This window comes from Xiphophorus maculatus, chromosome 7 (assembly GCF_002775205.1).
Source record: "Xiphophorus maculatus strain JP 163 A chromosome 7, X_maculatus-5.0-male, whole genome shotgun sequence".
Taxonomy (NCBI): domain Eukaryota; kingdom Metazoa; phylum Chordata; class Actinopteri; order Cyprinodontiformes; family Poeciliidae; genus Xiphophorus; species Xiphophorus maculatus.
Window position 1 is genome coordinate 8,831,117 of NC_036449.1, and position 17,682 is coordinate 8,848,798.

General features: G+C 36.0%; 2 protein-coding genes across 3 annotated transcripts; both read left to right on the plus strand.

Annotated features, from left to right (window-relative positions):
• The first annotated feature begins 2,760 nt into the window (after nt 1-2,760).
• LOC111609263 (CD209 antigen-like protein C) lies at nt 2,761-7,910 on the plus strand. The gene is made up of 6 exons (XM_023336578.1): nt 2,761-2,942; nt 3,036-3,137; nt 3,343-3,474; nt 3,772-3,914; nt 4,686-4,789; nt 6,821-7,910. The coding sequence occupies exons 1-6, from the start codon at nt 2,873-2,875 to the stop codon at nt 6,975-6,977; spliced, it is 708 nt and encodes a 235-aa protein (XP_023192346.1). The 5' UTR covers nt 2,761-2,872; the 3' UTR covers nt 6,978-7,910.
• A 1,503-nt stretch (nt 7,911-9,413) lies between these two features.
• Nucleotides 9,414-17,454, plus strand: LOC111609355 (CD209 antigen-like protein E). 2 transcript variants are annotated; one of them, XM_023337454.1, is made up of 7 exons: nt 9,414-9,596; nt 10,749-10,823; nt 11,241-11,339; nt 12,230-12,367; nt 12,581-12,729; nt 14,898-14,998; nt 16,419-17,454. In XM_023337454.1, exons 2-7 carry the CDS (start codon nt 10,766-10,768, stop codon nt 16,561-16,563), a joined length of 690 nt encoding a protein of 229 aa, XP_023193222.1. In that variant the 5' UTR covers nt 9,414-9,596; nt 10,749-10,765; the 3' UTR covers nt 16,564-17,454. The 2 variants fall into 2 exon arrangements, with proteins under 2 accessions (XP_023193222.1, XP_023193223.1); XM_023337455.1 differs by lacking the exon at nt 9,414-9,596 and having other exon boundaries at nt 10,728-10,823.
• Nucleotides 17,455-17,682: the final 228 nt, after the last annotated feature.

The following is a 17,682-nucleotide window of genomic DNA, read 5'->3' on the forward strand; positions in this document are numbered from 1 at the left end:
GAAATACCAATTCTAATATATATTTTTATGACATACAAAAATAGAGTTGGACTTTGGTAGACAGGAAATTCCTGACAGTATATCTGCATTTAGTACTTTAGGATAAATTAATATTTTACCAGGACTTTCCTCAGTGTATTATAAGTCTGGTGGGCCACCAGGTTTTACTTGCGCCTCCACCAGGCTAAGCATTGTTAGTTTTATTTAATGTAATGGCTTTTAAGACTTTATTGTTGGTGTTTAGGGATAGTTGATAATGTCTTCCAATAGCACATATCACTTAGTGATATTTTCAAATTTCCTCTCAACTTTAAACATTTTTTAATTCAAAAACTCGGGACGAATGCCCTAGCTTCATTACCACCAGGCTTAGCTAGTTTTATAGGGGAAACCCCAATATCCTCGTCTGCAGCTTCCATTCTTCAGCTTAAGACGTGGGGTCTGGATTGGGGTGATTTGCCAACTCTTCTCATATGTTGCTGTGTCTTTCTGCCTCCTTAGAGGGCTTGTTGACTGAAAGGCCTCCCAAAGGCAGGGGACACAAAGACGAGTCTTGGGAGCAGGTTGTTGGATGCACTACGTCCAACGACTCAGTTGTTGTTGAATCATTGTCCTCCATGATGTGTGGGTTGTGTCTACATAGTGACACATTACTTTCTCTGGTCAGGTCAGAATGAACTTTGGATGCAGATCCACAACACTCCTCATTCACACCAAAAGTACATGTGCAGTTTGAACAGTTCACCTAAAGACTTGCTAAATAAATGGAATCCATACTGGACGGGTCGTCATTGTAGTTCCTGCTTACACACATCATCCTTCTTAAAAATCACACACTACACCTGCTCAGCAGAGACGCAGACAGCTCTTTTGATGGTCAGGTCTAAGTTAGGGATCTAGGCACAGAAATTACACACAAAAAAATACACACAGCCAAATTATAGACAGCCAAAATATACCACAATAGAAAAGGATGTAGTTGGTTTTGGACCCTAGAAGACAGAAATGGTTTTTGACGTTTACCATAAACACAACAACTTCCCATATTTTAAATACAGTTTATCTACTTTTGATAGAGGTGTTCAAAGTAAAAACGGTGAACACAAACACAACTCAGAGTCTCACATTATGGATGTCAAAGACTGACAATCATAAACACATGAAACACAGAAATAATTATGAAGCTATAGTTTCTTTGTTAATGTGTTATTCAGTTTAAAAATATATGATTTTCTCATCAGGGAAGGTTAATCTGAGATGGTCTGGAATATTTTACTGAGCAGAGCGATTCTCCAAACCTCAAGGTGGAAAATGTTTTGCATTCAAACTCCATCACTGCCGTCCTGTGACATCACAGTATATCGTTTGTGTCTTTACGCTTTTATGCTGCAGCACACCTCTGCTTTCTGTGAGAAAAAGATTAACTAAAATTTCTATAAATAAAATTCTGATGGTGCATCATGGAAATGACGTGACTGTGTGAAGTACATTTATGTGTTATAAATGTACTTCACACAATCTTATCTATGTCTGTGGCAATGTATTTTAAGGAAGCTGTGTGATTGAAGTGTTACTTTCAGTTTGGAGGTTCTTCAGGGACGTGTGCTCAGTCCTTTGCTCTTTAATGTACTTCATCTACTCCACATGATGCGTTGCCAAACTCAGCAATCAACAACTCCTGAACTTCATTAACAATTCGACAGGAGTGGGACTCATGAGAAATAATGATGGAAATGTGTTTAGCTGATGTGGCGTAAACAATATGCTACTTATCATCAACACACTTTGATTGTGGATTTGGCTCAACTGTTAATAAGTAAGAACAGTTTATGCAGTGTTAATTCAACAACTATCTGCAGAGGATGAACTTTCTCACCCGGCTGAGAACCACATTTAAAAAATGTGTAAAGTGTGTGTAAGGGTGTATTTTTGAGTCTTTTTTTAGTTGTTGTTGTTTTGTGTGCTTTTGATTTGATTTTTTTTTGTTAGTGCTTTTGAACCATCATGAACCATCATGATGACCTTCATGATGGTTTCCTTTCAAACCATCACACCAGGCTGACCCACATTTTGGTCAAACTGTTGTAGTACAGCTGACAGGCAAACGCTATAATCAACAGAGAGAAACAATGGGAGAGTCTAACAAGTCTCACTTACTTTCTTTGATAAAGATATTAAAAGAAGTTTCATGTGACACTTCTCACCCCACATCAGACATTAAGTGAAAGTTGAGGCCTGGATAGAAATAAAATGCTGAGTTGCTTCAGAAAACTGTTAAACATGCATTTTCTCAGCTTTTCTCCTGGACTAAACACTTTCATTCAATATAATTTATGACAGGAGGAATGACCTGACATTTCTAGATTTCAACAGGAGATATTTTGAAAAAAATATTAAATGTAACAACAAGTTCTAACTGTTTTTTACAGTTTAGTTAGAACATTAATTTTGGTCTCTTTCATTACCACATGGTTTGTAAAGATGCAAATAAGTTGTGTTTTCTGTCTTGTTTGTTAGGTCAATTTGTGCTCGAGTTCTTTGAGTTTCTACCCGAGTTGAAGTCCGATATGTTGTCTTCTGTTTTTATGTTGGCCCAATTCATCATTTTTTGAAATATTGTTTTTTAACCTTTTTTTAATATACTGTATATAAATTAAGGATCTTTTTAAAACGATTCAGTATCTCTCTGGCTGGTAGGTGTTAATCCCTCACACTAGTCATACTTTCGCATGACTAATTTTAACTCTAAAAATATGTATCTGTCTCTGAACTGGCAACTTCCTCATGTCAAACTCAGTTTGGCATTTCTCATATACTTCTGGTTTTGCTGCAGATCAGAGAGTCTACAAAACGTTCAGCATCTGTCAAAGCAATGGAGGAAATCTATATGAATGCTGATCCTGTGAAAACTGTCTGTCAAATTCCTGTTAGAAAAAATGAAGGTAAGAACAACACAAGAAAGAGAAGCAGGTCTATATTTTATCATTATTATGAAGCAGAAATTAATGTTATTGAAATGTATTTCCTTTGATTAGGTCCTGGCAGCTCTAAGAAGAGGCTCTATGTGGGTGCTATCATCTCTCTGGGGCTTCTGAATGTTTTCCTGCTGATTAGACTCATCAGCCTTGGTGTTTTCTGTGAGTTTTGTTGTTGCATATTTAACTTGCATGAGTCTGTTCTTTATTTTTAAAGGCAGAAAATAAAAAAATTTCTATCATCAAAATCCAAAATGGTTTAATTATTCTCAGCTTTGCAAACAACTTTCTAAGCTAAAGTTAAATGAGTATATCTTAAGTTTTTCTGCTTTTCTCTAATAATATACTTTAATCACCGACACCAAAGACAATCTGACTGATCGCCTCCAGGACAGCAATAACCAACTTTCTGCAATGATTGAAGAAAGAGATCGTCTGAATGCAACCCTCACAGAAATGTCTAACGAGATGATCAGGCTTCAGAGTTTGTTGAAGAAAAGTAAGCCTTCAGGTGTTTGTGAGAAAACCTTATTTTCTAAAAGACAGAAGATCCTTTTGATACCAACTTTGGTTTAAGTTCCTTCCTGCAGAGTTTCACTTATTGCATCCTCCTCCATCTGTGGGTATTTTATGTTTTTTTAACTGTTACTAAAGACCCTGGATCCTCAAAATAATCTGTTTATATTTCAAACCTTAATGACTTTACAAATGGGTGATTAATAAACATTGACTTCCTGTTACTGTCAAAATTAATAAGCAGTGTTTAAAAAAAGCTAAATATTAATTTATCTTTTAGAGAAAATCTGTCCTGCAGGATGGATGATGTTCAACTCTTCTTGTTATTTCCTCTCTACATCGTCTGGCTCCTGGAATAAAGCCAGAGAAGACTGCAGGAACAGAGGAGGAGATCTGGTGGTGATAAATGACGATGATGAACAGGTGATGTGGTCCCTCAGTGTGAGATTATTCATTTATGTTTGCAAATGAGATTCATATCTTTCTTTCATAGTTTAATGTAAATATTGTGTAACAAGATGTTTCCATATTGCCTCTATTATTTTAGTACAATCCACAGACATCACCATTGTGTTATAGTATTATATATACAACAATACCGCTGCCTATTTCATGCATATTGCTGTTTGAATAGGTTCAGTTTACATTTTTTAAATAAATTTTTAATACAATGAAAATACACCCAAAAAATTCAAATACCTTAATGTGAACATTTTAATTTTAAACGGCACTGTCGTCCATCAGACTTCTTCTTTTTTTGCTTGTATGTCAAACATATTGATACCATATTAGGATAAACTGAGTAGATACAAATCTTAGCATTTCTGACTTCATTTATTGTGCGTTGTGTCGTGTTTGGGTTTGAATTATTTAGCCCACACACTGAAACACACTGGAAGAAGATGAATGTTTAGCTGTGTGCTTATATTCTTATTTTTCCCTTAAAATAAAGAAGTGTGGAACTGACTCAAAAGAAAAGGAATCCTTCAGATTAAAGTATAGTTAAAGTTTAAGAGGGATTCATTTTTTTATGTAGACAATTAGAAAAATGTTACTGTTTAATATTTTAGGTGGATAAATTCTAAAACCTTTAATAGAAATGTTCTTTACCTTGGTTTTTGTCATGGCATGTTATAACATAAAACAGATAACTGCTGTACTGAAACCCTAATATTTTTTCTATAACATTGACAGAATTTTCTTTCTACAATCATCAATAAAGAACCATGGATTGGTTTGAATGATATAGAAACTGAGGGATCCTGGAAGTGGGTTGATGACACTCCGCTGACTCAACTGTGAGTTTTCCACTTTATTTCTCATTCATTGCTAAGAAAAAAAAACTGGTTTTACCATTCAAAATCTCACTGAAGTGTAAAAGATTAGACAGGACTTACAATGATTAGTGGCAGCTTTGAGACATAAAATTTCACTCAAACAATATGTAAGAGTTATTATTTCTCACATTAGGAAAATGAGTAAAACATTTGTTCTTCTGAAAAGCTCATCTTATCCAATAAGCATTTGATCCACGACTGACTTTAAAACATTTTATACAAAAAAATAAATGAAACGTCTCATAACTTTATGCCAGATTTATTTTAACAATGACGCATAGAATATCAAAAAAAAAACTGAGAAAATTACATAAAATGAGAAAAAAAATAATAATTTGCATTTTATTGAAGGAAATAAGTATTTGACCCCCCCAGTGAAACATTAATTAATATTTGGTGACAAAACCCTTGTTGGGAAGCACAGCAGTCAGACATTTCTCGTAGTTTTTATAATGTGTGCAGAACCTTCAGGAGTAATTTTGACCCTCTCTGCAGATCATCTCCAAGTTCTTGAGGTTTTAAGGTGTGTGTTTGGAAACGTGAAGCCTCAGCTCTCTCCATAGATTTTCATTTGGATTGAGGTCAGGAACTGGCTGGGTCATTCCTTGAGTTTGATATGCTTCTTCTGGAGCCACGTCTTTGTTTCCTTGGCTGTATGTTTGGGTCATTGCCGTGCTGGAAGACCCATCAATGACCCATTTTCAGTGACCTGGCAGAGGCAAGGAGGTTGTCACCCAGGATTTTGCAATACATGGCAATGTTTAACTTCCTGTCGATGCGGTGAAGTTGGCCTGTGCCCTTAGAAGAAAAACACTGCCCAAACATAATACTTCCACTTTCATGCTTAACAGTGGGGATGGTGTTCTTAGGGTCATATTCTGCATTTTTCTTCCTCAAAACAAGTGGAGTTGAGTTGTGGCCAAAGAGCTCAATCTTGGTCTCAGCTGACCAGAGTACCTTCTCCCAATCTCTCTCAGAGTCATTAATAGGTTCATTGACAAACTTGTGGTGGGCCTGGACGTGAGGCTTCATGAACAGAGAAACCTTGCGTGCACTGCAGGATTTCTCAGTGTATTACCAATGGTTTTTTTGGAGACTGTGGTCCAAGCTGTCTTGAGATCATTAATCAGCTTCTCCCATATAGTTCTTGGCTGATTTTTAATTTTTCTCATGATCAATGAGACTCCATGAGGTGATATCTTGCATGGAGCTCCAGGTCTGGGCCGATTGACAGTAATGTTGTACTTCTTCCACTTCCGAATATTTGCCCCAACAGTTGTCACCTCCTCAGCCATCTTCTTACTTATGGCTCTATAGCTCATCCCAGCCTTGAGTAGGTCAACAATTTTGTCCCTGACATCTTTAGACAGCTCTTTAGTTTTGCCCATGGTGGATATGTTGGGGTGTCACTGAGTCTGTTGGCGGGTGACCTTTTATACGGGTGACAATTTGGGCAGATGATTCTAATGCAGGAAACAACTTCACCGAGATCAGGTGGTCTGTGGGAGCCAACATTAGTCATCAAATACTTATTTCCCTCAATGAAATGGTAATTATATTTTTTATTTAAATATTACTTAGTTTTCTAGATTTTTTTATATCCTGTCTCTCACTGCTAAAATTGAGCTACCATAAAAATCATAGACTGTTAAATTATTTGTCACAGTACAAACTTTCAACATCAGTGGGGGATTAAATAATTATTTCCTCCACTGTATCTTCATATTTATTTAGAAACTGGAAAACAAACTAAGAAACACAACCATTATTAAAAAGAATATAAAAAAACAGCATTTTATAACAACTGAAAGCAGCATTGTGTGTGGGATTGATTATGCTGTCAATGGCACAGTTTGTAAAATACACAATACCGTCCATTTAATGGACTTCACCAAATGGCTCTACATGGCCTCCTAAAGAGCTTAAAATGTCAGATTTCTTATTTCATAACATTGTTATAAATAAGCTGTGAAATGATTTTCTTGTTTGCAGACTTACCAAACACTGGGCAAAAAAACAGCCTGATAATGGTGGTGGAGACCCACAGTGGGGGGAAGAGGACTGTGCACAAATCCTGACTTATAAGTTGTGGAATGATTGTAAATGTTCTTCTTCTATGCAGTGGATCTGTGAAAAGGATCCAGTCTAAATTGGGAGTGTGTTAGGAATTGCTTTACAGTTGAGACTAAGTTTAGCCTGCTCTGCTTTATGCTTGACTGCATTATTGTCTGTGACTGGCCTCTGTGGTCTCTGTGAACGTCGACATGAAGGCCTGATTGTAGTGACTGCAACAACTGTGTGCACCAACACTGAAACTTCAAAGGGTGGCGCTAAACACCAAATTGATGTTTAATAATAATAATAATGATGAAATTCAGTGAACTCATGAACAGAAGAAAAGAAAATACCACAAGACTAGTTTTAAGTATAACTGTGGGGAGATTCTATTGTTGACCCATTTGGATTATTTCTCAGGAACCACAAGGACAAAAAACTGCACTGTGTGTTTATTGACAAATCATGTTATTATATTCTTCTTGTTTTGTAACAAGACTGTGAGGATTTGGGTTTTTCTCTGTGTTAATTTAGGTTTTTGTGTCGTTTTCATATAATTCAGTCTCTTTGTTGTCCTGTCCACCTCTTGATTGTCCCCAGCTGTCCCTTGTTTCTCCTTATTGTCTCCCTGTGTATTTAATCCCACCTGTGTTCCTGGTTCTTGTTGGGTTCTCGTCTTGTCTGCTGTCAAGTCTGTCATTTTGGTTTAATTATCCCAGTTGCTACCAGCTCTGAGCTTTGTTGTGTCTGCTTTTCTGTGCTGCCTGGATTTCTGGACTTTATAATTGCATTTTCACCATTAAATCATCTTTAATTCACTCCAACATGGGTCCTCTGCGTCTGCCTCACCACCTCTCTACCACAATTCATGACAAAGACAGTAAACAAACTATATCATTCTCACCATAAGACTCATCTCTGAGTGGAGCTCAGCAGTTCATCTTAGTGAATATGAACACATTCCTGTCCACACAGTCTGAGTGACTCATATAATTTCAGGTCTCAACATTTGATCATGTGATCAATTTTCATTAACTAATGTGTGTTCAGTGAACTTACAACCAGCAGAACAGCAGGTACTAAAAGCCTCTTTTGGTTACTTGACAGAACAAAAGCTTCTATCTGCTACATTTACTGAACTGGTTACTGTCCATGGTGATGATGGTGTTGGAAAGTGTTGTAATGGATGATATTATCTTGAAAAGTTGGATCTGTATGTTGTATTTTATTTTCACTGAGTCAGCAACTACTGAGTCAGCATTTTGCCTCAGTAGTTGCGGTAGTGTATTGTTAGAGGCGGGTACGGCTTCTTCCTCTGAGTATTTTGGCTCTCCCTCAGAGGAGTTTTTCAATAACTGAATTAAAAGTCAATTAGAAATATGTGAACATAGAATTGGAAAGTCTGTGTTTCCATATTTCAAGAAAAAATATGAAGGCTATTTTGGTCACAAATTTTGAAAAAGAGATTTTGAAATGACCAGTGAACGATGTCCACTTTAACCTGTGACTTTACAGGCTTTGACCAATTTTTATTACAATTTGAAGATGACAAATTCAGAATAAATCTTTTCATTTATTTCTACTGGAACCGTGAAATGTAGAAGTTTTCTCATTCTCAGTAAACAAATGTTAAATTCTAGATCTATGGTCTGTGATATAAATCAGGTATTTATGGCATTGAAACTGACTGAGTCTCAATGCCAGGAACCAAAACAGGAGCCTCCGGTCGCCGATCATGTCTTCCACAGAAGAAGGTCCAGGCCTTACATCTGTGAACCGCAAACCATGTCCACTCATAATCAGTAAAAAGACCTCTACAAAACAAAATCCATGTTTCCTGCAGATAAAACAGAAAGTCATTACAGCCAGGCAGACGCCGACCTGACAAAGTGAAGCTATTCTGACTGAAAACCCAGTACAGGTGCCTCACAGCTGCACCAATCGCATGCAGACAGTGAATTGATAAGATGATCAACTGTCCAGCGCACAGCTGCTTTCAAAGAGCAGGACAGTTGATCATCTTACATGATTTTTTATTTTTCCCCAAGAATTATTATTTTTTTGCCTCTAGTGGCCTTCATTTGCGAGCAAGCTAACAGAGTGCAGAAAGAAGAGGTGAAACACATGCAGCGAAGGAACCAAGGACAGGATTCAAAGTACAGGGCGCTCACTCTAACCACTGTGCCATGTGGTGCGCCATGTTTTTTTTAAAAAAAAAAAAGGTGGAAAATAATTGTATATACAAACATTTTACGACTGATTTGTGCTTGATCAACATGGATCTTCCAAGGGTTCATCTGGCATCCCAGAGTTTCTCAAAGGTTCCTCCGACCATTTAGTGGTACCAAGATCACTCTCCAGAACTTCTCTTTGTGTTCCAGTCTCTAGATCCTCAGCATCTAGAGCTTTGCAGTTAATCTCCTGACAAGCTCCTCTGTAGATTCTCTGTGCCTTGGAGTTGACCACCGGACAAGTTTCTCCACAAATTCTTCTGTTGCGTCTCCAGGGTTCCTCTGATGGAAATATCCGTTCCTCAGTTTACCCAATCTGCATTCTGCAACAGTTGTTCCTCTTTTGTTTCTGATTAGCTCATCTGATTACTCTGCCAGTTCCACCTCTACCTCGGTATATAAGTTCATTCGTTGTCATTATTCTCCACTGGACTCTTCTGCTTTCTGCCTGCCTCCTTTGACTTGACCTGCGTTAATTTATTGTAAGTAATTCATTATTTTATTAAAGTATTAAATTTTGCCACAGTCAATCTTTGCACTTGGGTACTCTGCAAACTGAAAGAATTTCAAGCTATGATGTCAGAAATAAATCCTAAGTGTCTCTTCCATAGGACTCATATGTCATTTACTGGAAGGAGCAGCCTGGATAAAAAAAAATCTCTTAATTGGTTCAAGAACTGGAATAAACTGTTTTATATCAATCTATTTTTATTATAAGAGGAATGGCCTTAAACTTCTACATGTGAACTGAAAAAGAAGTTATTTCAATCAATCAATCAAATTTTATTTGTATAGCACATTTCAGCAGCAAAGCATTTCAAAGTGCTTTACATTATTACCAACACAGAAACACAATGCAATATAGAATCAACAATCAAAACACGACATTAATTCAGGTTCCATCAATAAATTTGTAATTGATTGCGTTTCAAATACAATCCTAAACAGGTGTGTTTTTAGTCGAGTTTGCATCCATAGAAGGTTTACCTGTTACACTCCTACTGTGTTATATGGAACAAAATACCTGTTGCTATTTTTATTCCCACTCACGCTCACAATCACAGTTTAAAATGATGCAGACAGCATTTTAATGGGCTTATGGCACAAGGCTCCGTACACGTCTTTCACAGAATTTCGAGCTGGGACTCCGCCGTCCCTCATGGATTTTTGTGCAATTCTATGGTACCTGTTAGTGTCTAGAATTTACAGGGTTTGTGTTATGCGCAATGACCCTCAGTCACTCGCCGTTTTTCTTCCAGCACGGGGCTCCGTACACCTCAAATGGTATTTAAAGAAATGCTAAATTGACAAGCTTATTTTGCAATGTTGCTAGAAAATTACTTTACAGAAAATGTAGTGTACATGGTGATGGGAAGCAAATGATGTTTTCATGATGTGTTAATTAAATATAAATTTAGTCTATAGTTTGAGATATCTAATTTAAAGGCACCGCTCGGTGTTTTCTCTGTAATTTAAGCATTAAACTTCTAAATTATGTATAAGGTTGTAAGAAGATTAAGTTGTCTCTCTCAAAAATAACATTTGGTTTTAACTGTTCAGCATGCTTAAAACCTGCAACTTCCTCATGAAAAACCAATTCTCACAGTTTTCATGTAGTTCTGTTTTTGCTGCAGATAAGACAGTCAAACCAATGGAGGAAATCTATGCTAATGGTTCTTTCAGCAACCTTTCCATTTCAAATGACAGAGGTAAGAATAATCTCTGAGTGAAAAGCACAAACATATGTTTTTAATATTATCCAGGAAAAAATTAATGGTTTTGAAGCTATTCTTTATTTTTCATCAATTTGAATTATGGTAGTTTATTTTATTTTTTTTGTGATTATTTACCGATTACTATTTGTTGGTTAATAGTTAGCCTATTAATTATATTTATTTTTTGTTTAATTATTTTTGTTATTTGCTTTCCTAAGCAAGACAGAACTGTGGGTCCATTTTCTATCAGTACAGGGAAAAAAATGAACCATAAAGACGTTTTGGACTTTTGCCTATGAAACTTCACCCCAGTGCAGCAGCAACGGCTCATGGATTGAACTTTTATAGGATGTTTGGTTTGACAAACAATCACCTTTACAAATGGCATTGAAATAAATTGTCCTTGTTAAGGTTCTAGCAGCTCTAAGAAGTGGCTCATTGTGGGTCTTATCTCTTTGGGGATCCTGAGTGTTGGCCTCCTTATTGGACTCATCAGACTTGGTTTTCACAGTGAGTTTTGTTATTTATTTATCTCCCATCATCCTGCTCTGCTTCACTTTCATGGCTTGAAATAAGCTTATTTGCCATGGCAATGCCATGGTCTGGGGCTGCATGAGTGCAGCAGGTGTTGGGGAATTACATTTCGTAAACTCCAATACTACTGTGAATTACAGAGAGAGTTAAGGCAGATTTGGTAAATAATGCTGGCCACACAAAATATTGACACTTAAGGAACTTTCACTAAGGGGTGTACTCACTTTTGTTGCTGGTAGTTTAGACATTAATGGCTGTATAATTATTTTGAGTAATAATAAATTTACACTGTTATATAAGCTACATAGGTGTAGCTTATATAACAGTGTAAATAACGGTGTGCATAAGACTGACATAAGACTGTCATAAATATGAAGGAGTCTTCACAAATGCTTACGACTCTTGTCATCAAGTGTCACTCGGCAAATAGCAACAATTTTAACGCAAAGATGCACTAAAAGTTATACAAAAAGTCAATTACAAGTGTTAACTTTGTATTAAAAATGTCATTATTTACCGAATGACACTTCATGACAACAGTCATAAACATACATAAAGACTCCTTTATATTCATGACAGCTGTTATGTCATGTTTATGACATAACAGTCACAACAGTCTCATGTCAGTCTTATGCACACCCCTATCATATAGTGGTACCGATGTGACAAACCCTTTGAAAATGATTGCCTTGCCTATAAATCGAAAAATAAATAAATAAATAAAATACTAATGTCATCAAAATTCAGAGTGTCAAAAGTCTTCTCAGTCTGATGACCTTTTTTTTTTTTAACAATTGAACATATTTTATCAGGCTTAAACAAACATGTTTTGCATTTCTGATATATTTTACCTTACATTATTTCAGCTCATGCATTATCCAGCTCAGCAGCTGGTCTCTCTGATACGAAAGACCAGCTTTCTGCCATGACTAAAGAAAGAGACCAACTGAATGCAACACTCTTGCAACGGTCTAATGAAGTGACCAGGCTACAAAGTTTGTTAAGTAAGTTGTGAGAACAGTTTATTTATAGAAAGTTAAAAACCAATGCAGTCTTTGGTTTAAGTTGGTTTTAAATTATCTACTTATAGTTCATATCTTAATGACTGATGAAGCAAAACTACATTATAAAATCTAACTGATTTTGATAACACTGTTTTCTTTTAACGATAATAAAAATAAAAAATATATATAAATATATATTTTTTGTTACTTTAGAAAAATATGTGACCTGTCCTGATGTATGGAGGATGTTCAGCTTTTCTTGTTATCTCCTCATTACTGAATCTGGTCCTTGGAAGAAAGCCAGAGAAGACTGCAGGAAGAGAGGAGGCTATCTGGTGGTGATAAACGACGATGATGAACAGGTGATGTGATCTTTCAGTGTGAAATTCATTTATGTTCAGATTAACAGATTCATGCTTTCCTATTTGCTTTAAGAGAAACATTGTGCTACAAAATGTTTCCATAATGTTTCTAGAATTTGAATACAATCTACAGACATTTCCAATAATTGCACATTTAAAATATATAGCAGTAGTTCTGTCTACAATGCCTATTGATGCTTTGAATTTGTTCACGTTTTTCTGTTTTGATTACTTGCCAAAACAATAATATCAAAGATAAAGTGAGTAGATACAAACTTTTTTAATTTATGAAGAGACAAAGCTGTGTAAACACATATTGCCCTGTGTGAGAAAACAGTGAGTTTTTAAAGCTAAAAACTGGTTGTGCAATTTTCTGCAAATTAATTCAACCACAATGTGTTATGTTGAGGTTGGGTTTTCTTAGCCAACACTGAAAGCAGATAAAGGTTTAACTTTCATTTTTTATTTCTTGTAAAGCACAGAAGTGTGGAAATTGCTTGCCGGAGAGGGGATGTGTAAAATACCAGTTTAGTTAAAATGGTTGCTTTTAATTTAAATAGGATTTTGATTATTTTTAAAAAGACATATTAAAATTAGATTTTTTTATTTACTGATTGAATACTTTTATGCTGCTTTCTTTTTATTCCTAGAAAATGTTTCTTTTCTTTGGCTTTTTATTGTAATATGTTGTAAGACAAAACACATAACTGCTTTGCTGAAACTCATAGCTTAATAGTTTTCAGTCTCAGTTATTGATTATGAATACCTGCCTACTAAGGCTTATGTATTGCATATAATACATGAATGATTAGAGTTCTGCATTGGAACAGCATGATTCTTCACATGTATAGAATAAACACAAACAACTTTTCTCCAAAATGTAAGAGTTTATTTAACAAAAATATTTCAACCTTAAAATCCCTTAATCAACAAAATCATTAAGTTAGAATCATTCACCCCAAATACAAAGTACAAAATTTACTTTTGGCCAATAAAGTCATGCAATGATGTCATAGTTCAATGTGAACTGTGAATGTTTCAGCTAAGTTTTGAAGTACTGGAGCATGGAGCTACCTTTGTATAACTAGCATATAATCATTTCACCTTTAGAATTACAGTAACACTGCAACGGACTGGCGACCTGTCCAGGGTGAACCCAGCCTCTCGCCCAGAACGTTAGCTGGAGACAGACACCAGCACCTCCTCCTGACCCACTAGGGACAAGGTTGTGAAAACATTGATGGATGGATGGATGGAATTACAGTAACAGACTTTAGTACTTTTTACTAATTAATTTTACAGGTTAGCGAGATGAGATGAAAGAAAAAATACCAATAGAACAGACAACAAGGGTTACTTTGAAGTTGCAATGCCTTCATTTTCAGAGCGATTGGATCTAGGCATGCAGTCGTGTCCAATGTAACCTGTAACAGCTGCAGAAAGGGAAGGAAATTTAGGAAGTGGGCCACTAGCCGGTGTTTGTAATGACACATTGATCAATCTGTCACACTTCTCCTTTTCCTCATCAGACTGAAAGTGAGTTCCATCCATCCATCCATCCATCCATCCATCCATCCATCCATCCATCCATCCATCCATCCACTTTCTAACACCCTTGTCTCTAGTGGGCTTGTGATGTGCTGGTGCCTATCTCCAGCTAACGTTCCAGGTGAGAGGCGGGTGCTGATAGTGAGTTAATGCAGTTAATTTGGGGTTTAGTTGTTTTTTATACCAGTGTGTTTGTTAACTCTATGGCTGGGTCCCAACATGGCTGATCTGAAATATTGAAACAAAAAATTACTTTTTAATAGTACTTTGAGATTTTCTTGATGTTTGAGACAGTGTGCTTCATTTTTCCACATATAACACATTTATATGTGGAATTAAACACTTACACTAAAGTCTCCAACATATAAATTGATATAGTGCGACTGGAGTGTAAGCATTTAGAAATATTTATCTCAAATAGAAACCTGCAAAATAATTCAATTGCATTTTTGACAAATGAATCTTCCTGGAAATGGTTTCTTTTGGAAGGGGAAGGACAGGAAATATTTTAGTATAGTATAATTTTCAAAGTGACCAATATATCTGGATTACAATTATAATATGCACACACTGTGTTGGGATTCAAGTCTAAAAGCAATATTTTCTATGCCGTTTCACAGAAATTTGTTTTTGCCTTATCTGACAAGTCACCATGGATTGGTTTGAGTGAAGAAACGGAGGGATCCTGGAAGTGGGTTGATGGCACTGCTCTGAGTTCTGAGTAAGTTTTTCCTTCTTTTATATTAATTCTGACTATGAACCAGAATGGGATCGCTTTACTTTAGTTTGTACCAAGATTGGTGTTTTATTCTGTATAAAAAACATTTGTGTTCAAAATAATAGCTGTCCAATATTACAAATCAGATCAATCATGGGTTTGATGGAAACTTATATTTAATTTATAATTTTTCTACATGATAAGTAAAGTAGAGTAACAGAAAATATACAGACCCAACTGTCAAGACGTCGTTGTTTCTCCCTATATCCAGTGGGTGGCGCATGTTGCTACAATCGATAGTAGTCACACAGGCACACCAGCAAGAAGAAAACAAACGCACCCAGTACAACACTTTCATTCTATTGGCTGAGAGGTTGCCAGGCGACTGTGCCAAAAGGCAGTTTTATGTTTCATAAGCGAGCAGAGACTATATCTGAGCTCGAGGAGAAGTTTTGAGAAGTACAAGCGTTACAGGTTTTGAGAGGAAAGACATGAAATCCTGCTTTCAAAATAAAAATGTAGGCAAAATTATTAAAAGTTTTGAGAACAAAAGACAAACAAAACAAAAACAGAACAAAATCCTGTTTTCAGACTGAAAATGTGTGCTCTTGGATTATGGCATGGAAATTCCCCCATAGTTTATTACAGAAATAAGGTTTTATAAACAAAACATATTACACGTTAATCCAATTAACACTCAAAAATAAAATGACTAGAGCTGGCTAAGTGCCGCCCCAGTAAGTAAACAAAAATAACCAAAGAAGTCAATCTAGATTGATTAGAGCCAATCAAGAGCAGAGTCAGACTGTGAGGCAGAACAAAAGGCCATAAGGGCTTTAAATGTTACCATAATATTACAACTTTATTCTCGAGTAACTACGACTTTCTTCTGATAATATTACGACTTTATTAGTATGACTGTATTCTTGTAATATTATGACTTTATTCCTAACCTGGGACTAAAATTCTACTGTAAGGGTTAAACCCAGAAATACAAATTTGATATCGACAAGTACAACATTACCCATATAAATAGAATATTTGGTTATTAGCAGCAATAGCTTGGCTGATGGTCAATTCAGGAAGGTGTCACAGCTAAACAGAAACACCAGGCCAAATAAAATGTGTTTGTAAAGGAAAAAAGCCTGAAATAATCAAGAAAATTTTAAATTGTGATAATAAACACACTTTTTGGAAACACTGCAGTTATTTTGAACACAACTTTGTTTCTCTTTCAAAAGTAAAGAAATTGAATCCTTAAAATATGGGAAGTTGTTGTGCTAATGCAAACCATTAATGTAAATCATTTATTATCTTCTATGCTCCAAAACAACTGCAATGTAGAACATCACAACTTATGAGCTGACATTTCGTTTCTGATTGTTGTGAAATATAATCTGTGAAATAACTCTCTTGTTTACAGGCTTAAAAAGTTCTGGGGACAGGGCCAGCCTGATAATGTTAATGGAAGTGAGGATTGTGCACAGATCTTGGAAGTCAACAAGACATGGAATGATAATAAATGTGATAATTCTTTCCCGTGGATCTGTGAAAAAGCTCCAGTGTAATGATGGGTATATATTAGCGGTTGCTTTCCAATTGAGGCTAAATTTAAGCTTTACGTTTTGTACTGCAGATACCTGAAAATGTTTTAACTTTACATATTATAGATACAGTGCAGTAGCACCATTTCTAAAGTGCTCTTTTTAAAAAAACACAAATTATCCATTTGCAGATTAGATTTAACTGTAATTTCTTTCACATAAAAGCTTCTTAAATATGGATCTGCAGCCTATTGTTGCTGCCACTCTGCTGTCTGCTTCATTGTTGAAATTAATCCTGTCATCTGTGACATCTAGCAGTTTGTGGACGTCCACAAAAAGGCCTGATTTTTGTGACTGCAACAAATGTTCACATCAATACTGAAAGTACAGCTACCATTTAAATGGTGGCGATAGAAGAGAAAATAAAGAAAAACAACCGAACATGAGCAGAGAAACAACAAGACAATTGTTTTTAAGGAATACAGTGTGGAGAGATTATATTATTAACCCCTTTGGATTATTTCTCAGGAACCATGAGGACAAAAAACTGCATTGTGTGTTTAGTGAGAAATTATGTCATTTTCTTCTTCTCTTGTAATTAGACAGCATACAAACTGCATCAATGCCCACAATAAGACTCATCTCTGAGTGGAGCGCAGCAGTTCATCTTAGTGAATATGAACACATTCCTGTCCACACAGTCTGAGTGACTCACATTTACATACGTTCAGGCCTGAACATTTGATCATGAATGTGTGTTCAGTGAACTTAGAACCAGCAGAACAGCAGGTACTAAAGGTCACTTTTTGTTACTTGACAGAACAAAAGCTTCTATCTGCTACATTGACTGTACTGGTTACTGTCCATGGTGATGATGGCGTTGGAAAGTGTTGTAATAGATGACATTATCTTGAAAAGTTGGACCTGTATGTTGTATTATTTTTATTTTTTGTAGCTTTTAAAGGCAATTAAATGGTAAGCTTTCAGAATCTGGAGGTGTCTTTTTGTCATGTTGGGATCCATTTTCTTTGCTCACATGCAGAACAGAAAATCAGCTAAAGATTGTTTATTGAAATACAGAGATAAGAGAAGTGGAGAGGGTATGGTTCCTCGGGAAGATTCACGGAGTCATCAGCACACTAC

Coding starts and splice junctions, on each gene's coding strand:
- LOC111609355 (XM_023337454.1), top strand. CDS start 10,766: ATGGAGGAAATCTATGCTAATGGTTCTTTCAGCAACCTTTCCATTTCA. Junction 12,368..12,580: donor CAGGCTACAAAGTTTGTTAA/GTAAGTTGTGAG, acceptor TTGTTACTTTAG/AAAAATATGTGACCTGTCCT. Junction 14,999..16,418: donor GGCACTGCTCTGAGTTCTGA/GTAAGTTTTTCC, acceptor TCTTGTTTACAG/GCTTAAAAAGTTCTGGGGAC.
- LOC111609263 (XM_023336578.1), top strand. CDS start 2,873: ATGGAGGAAATCTATATGAATGCTGATCCTGTGAAAACTGTCTGTCAA. Junction 2,943..3,035: donor TCCTGTTAGAAAAAATGAAG/GTAAGAACAACA, acceptor TCCTTTGATTAG/GTCCTGGCAGCTCTAAGAAG. Junction 3,475..3,771: donor TCAGAGTTTGTTGAAGAAAA/GTAAGCCTTCAG, acceptor TTTATCTTTTAG/AGAAAATCTGTCCTGCAGGA.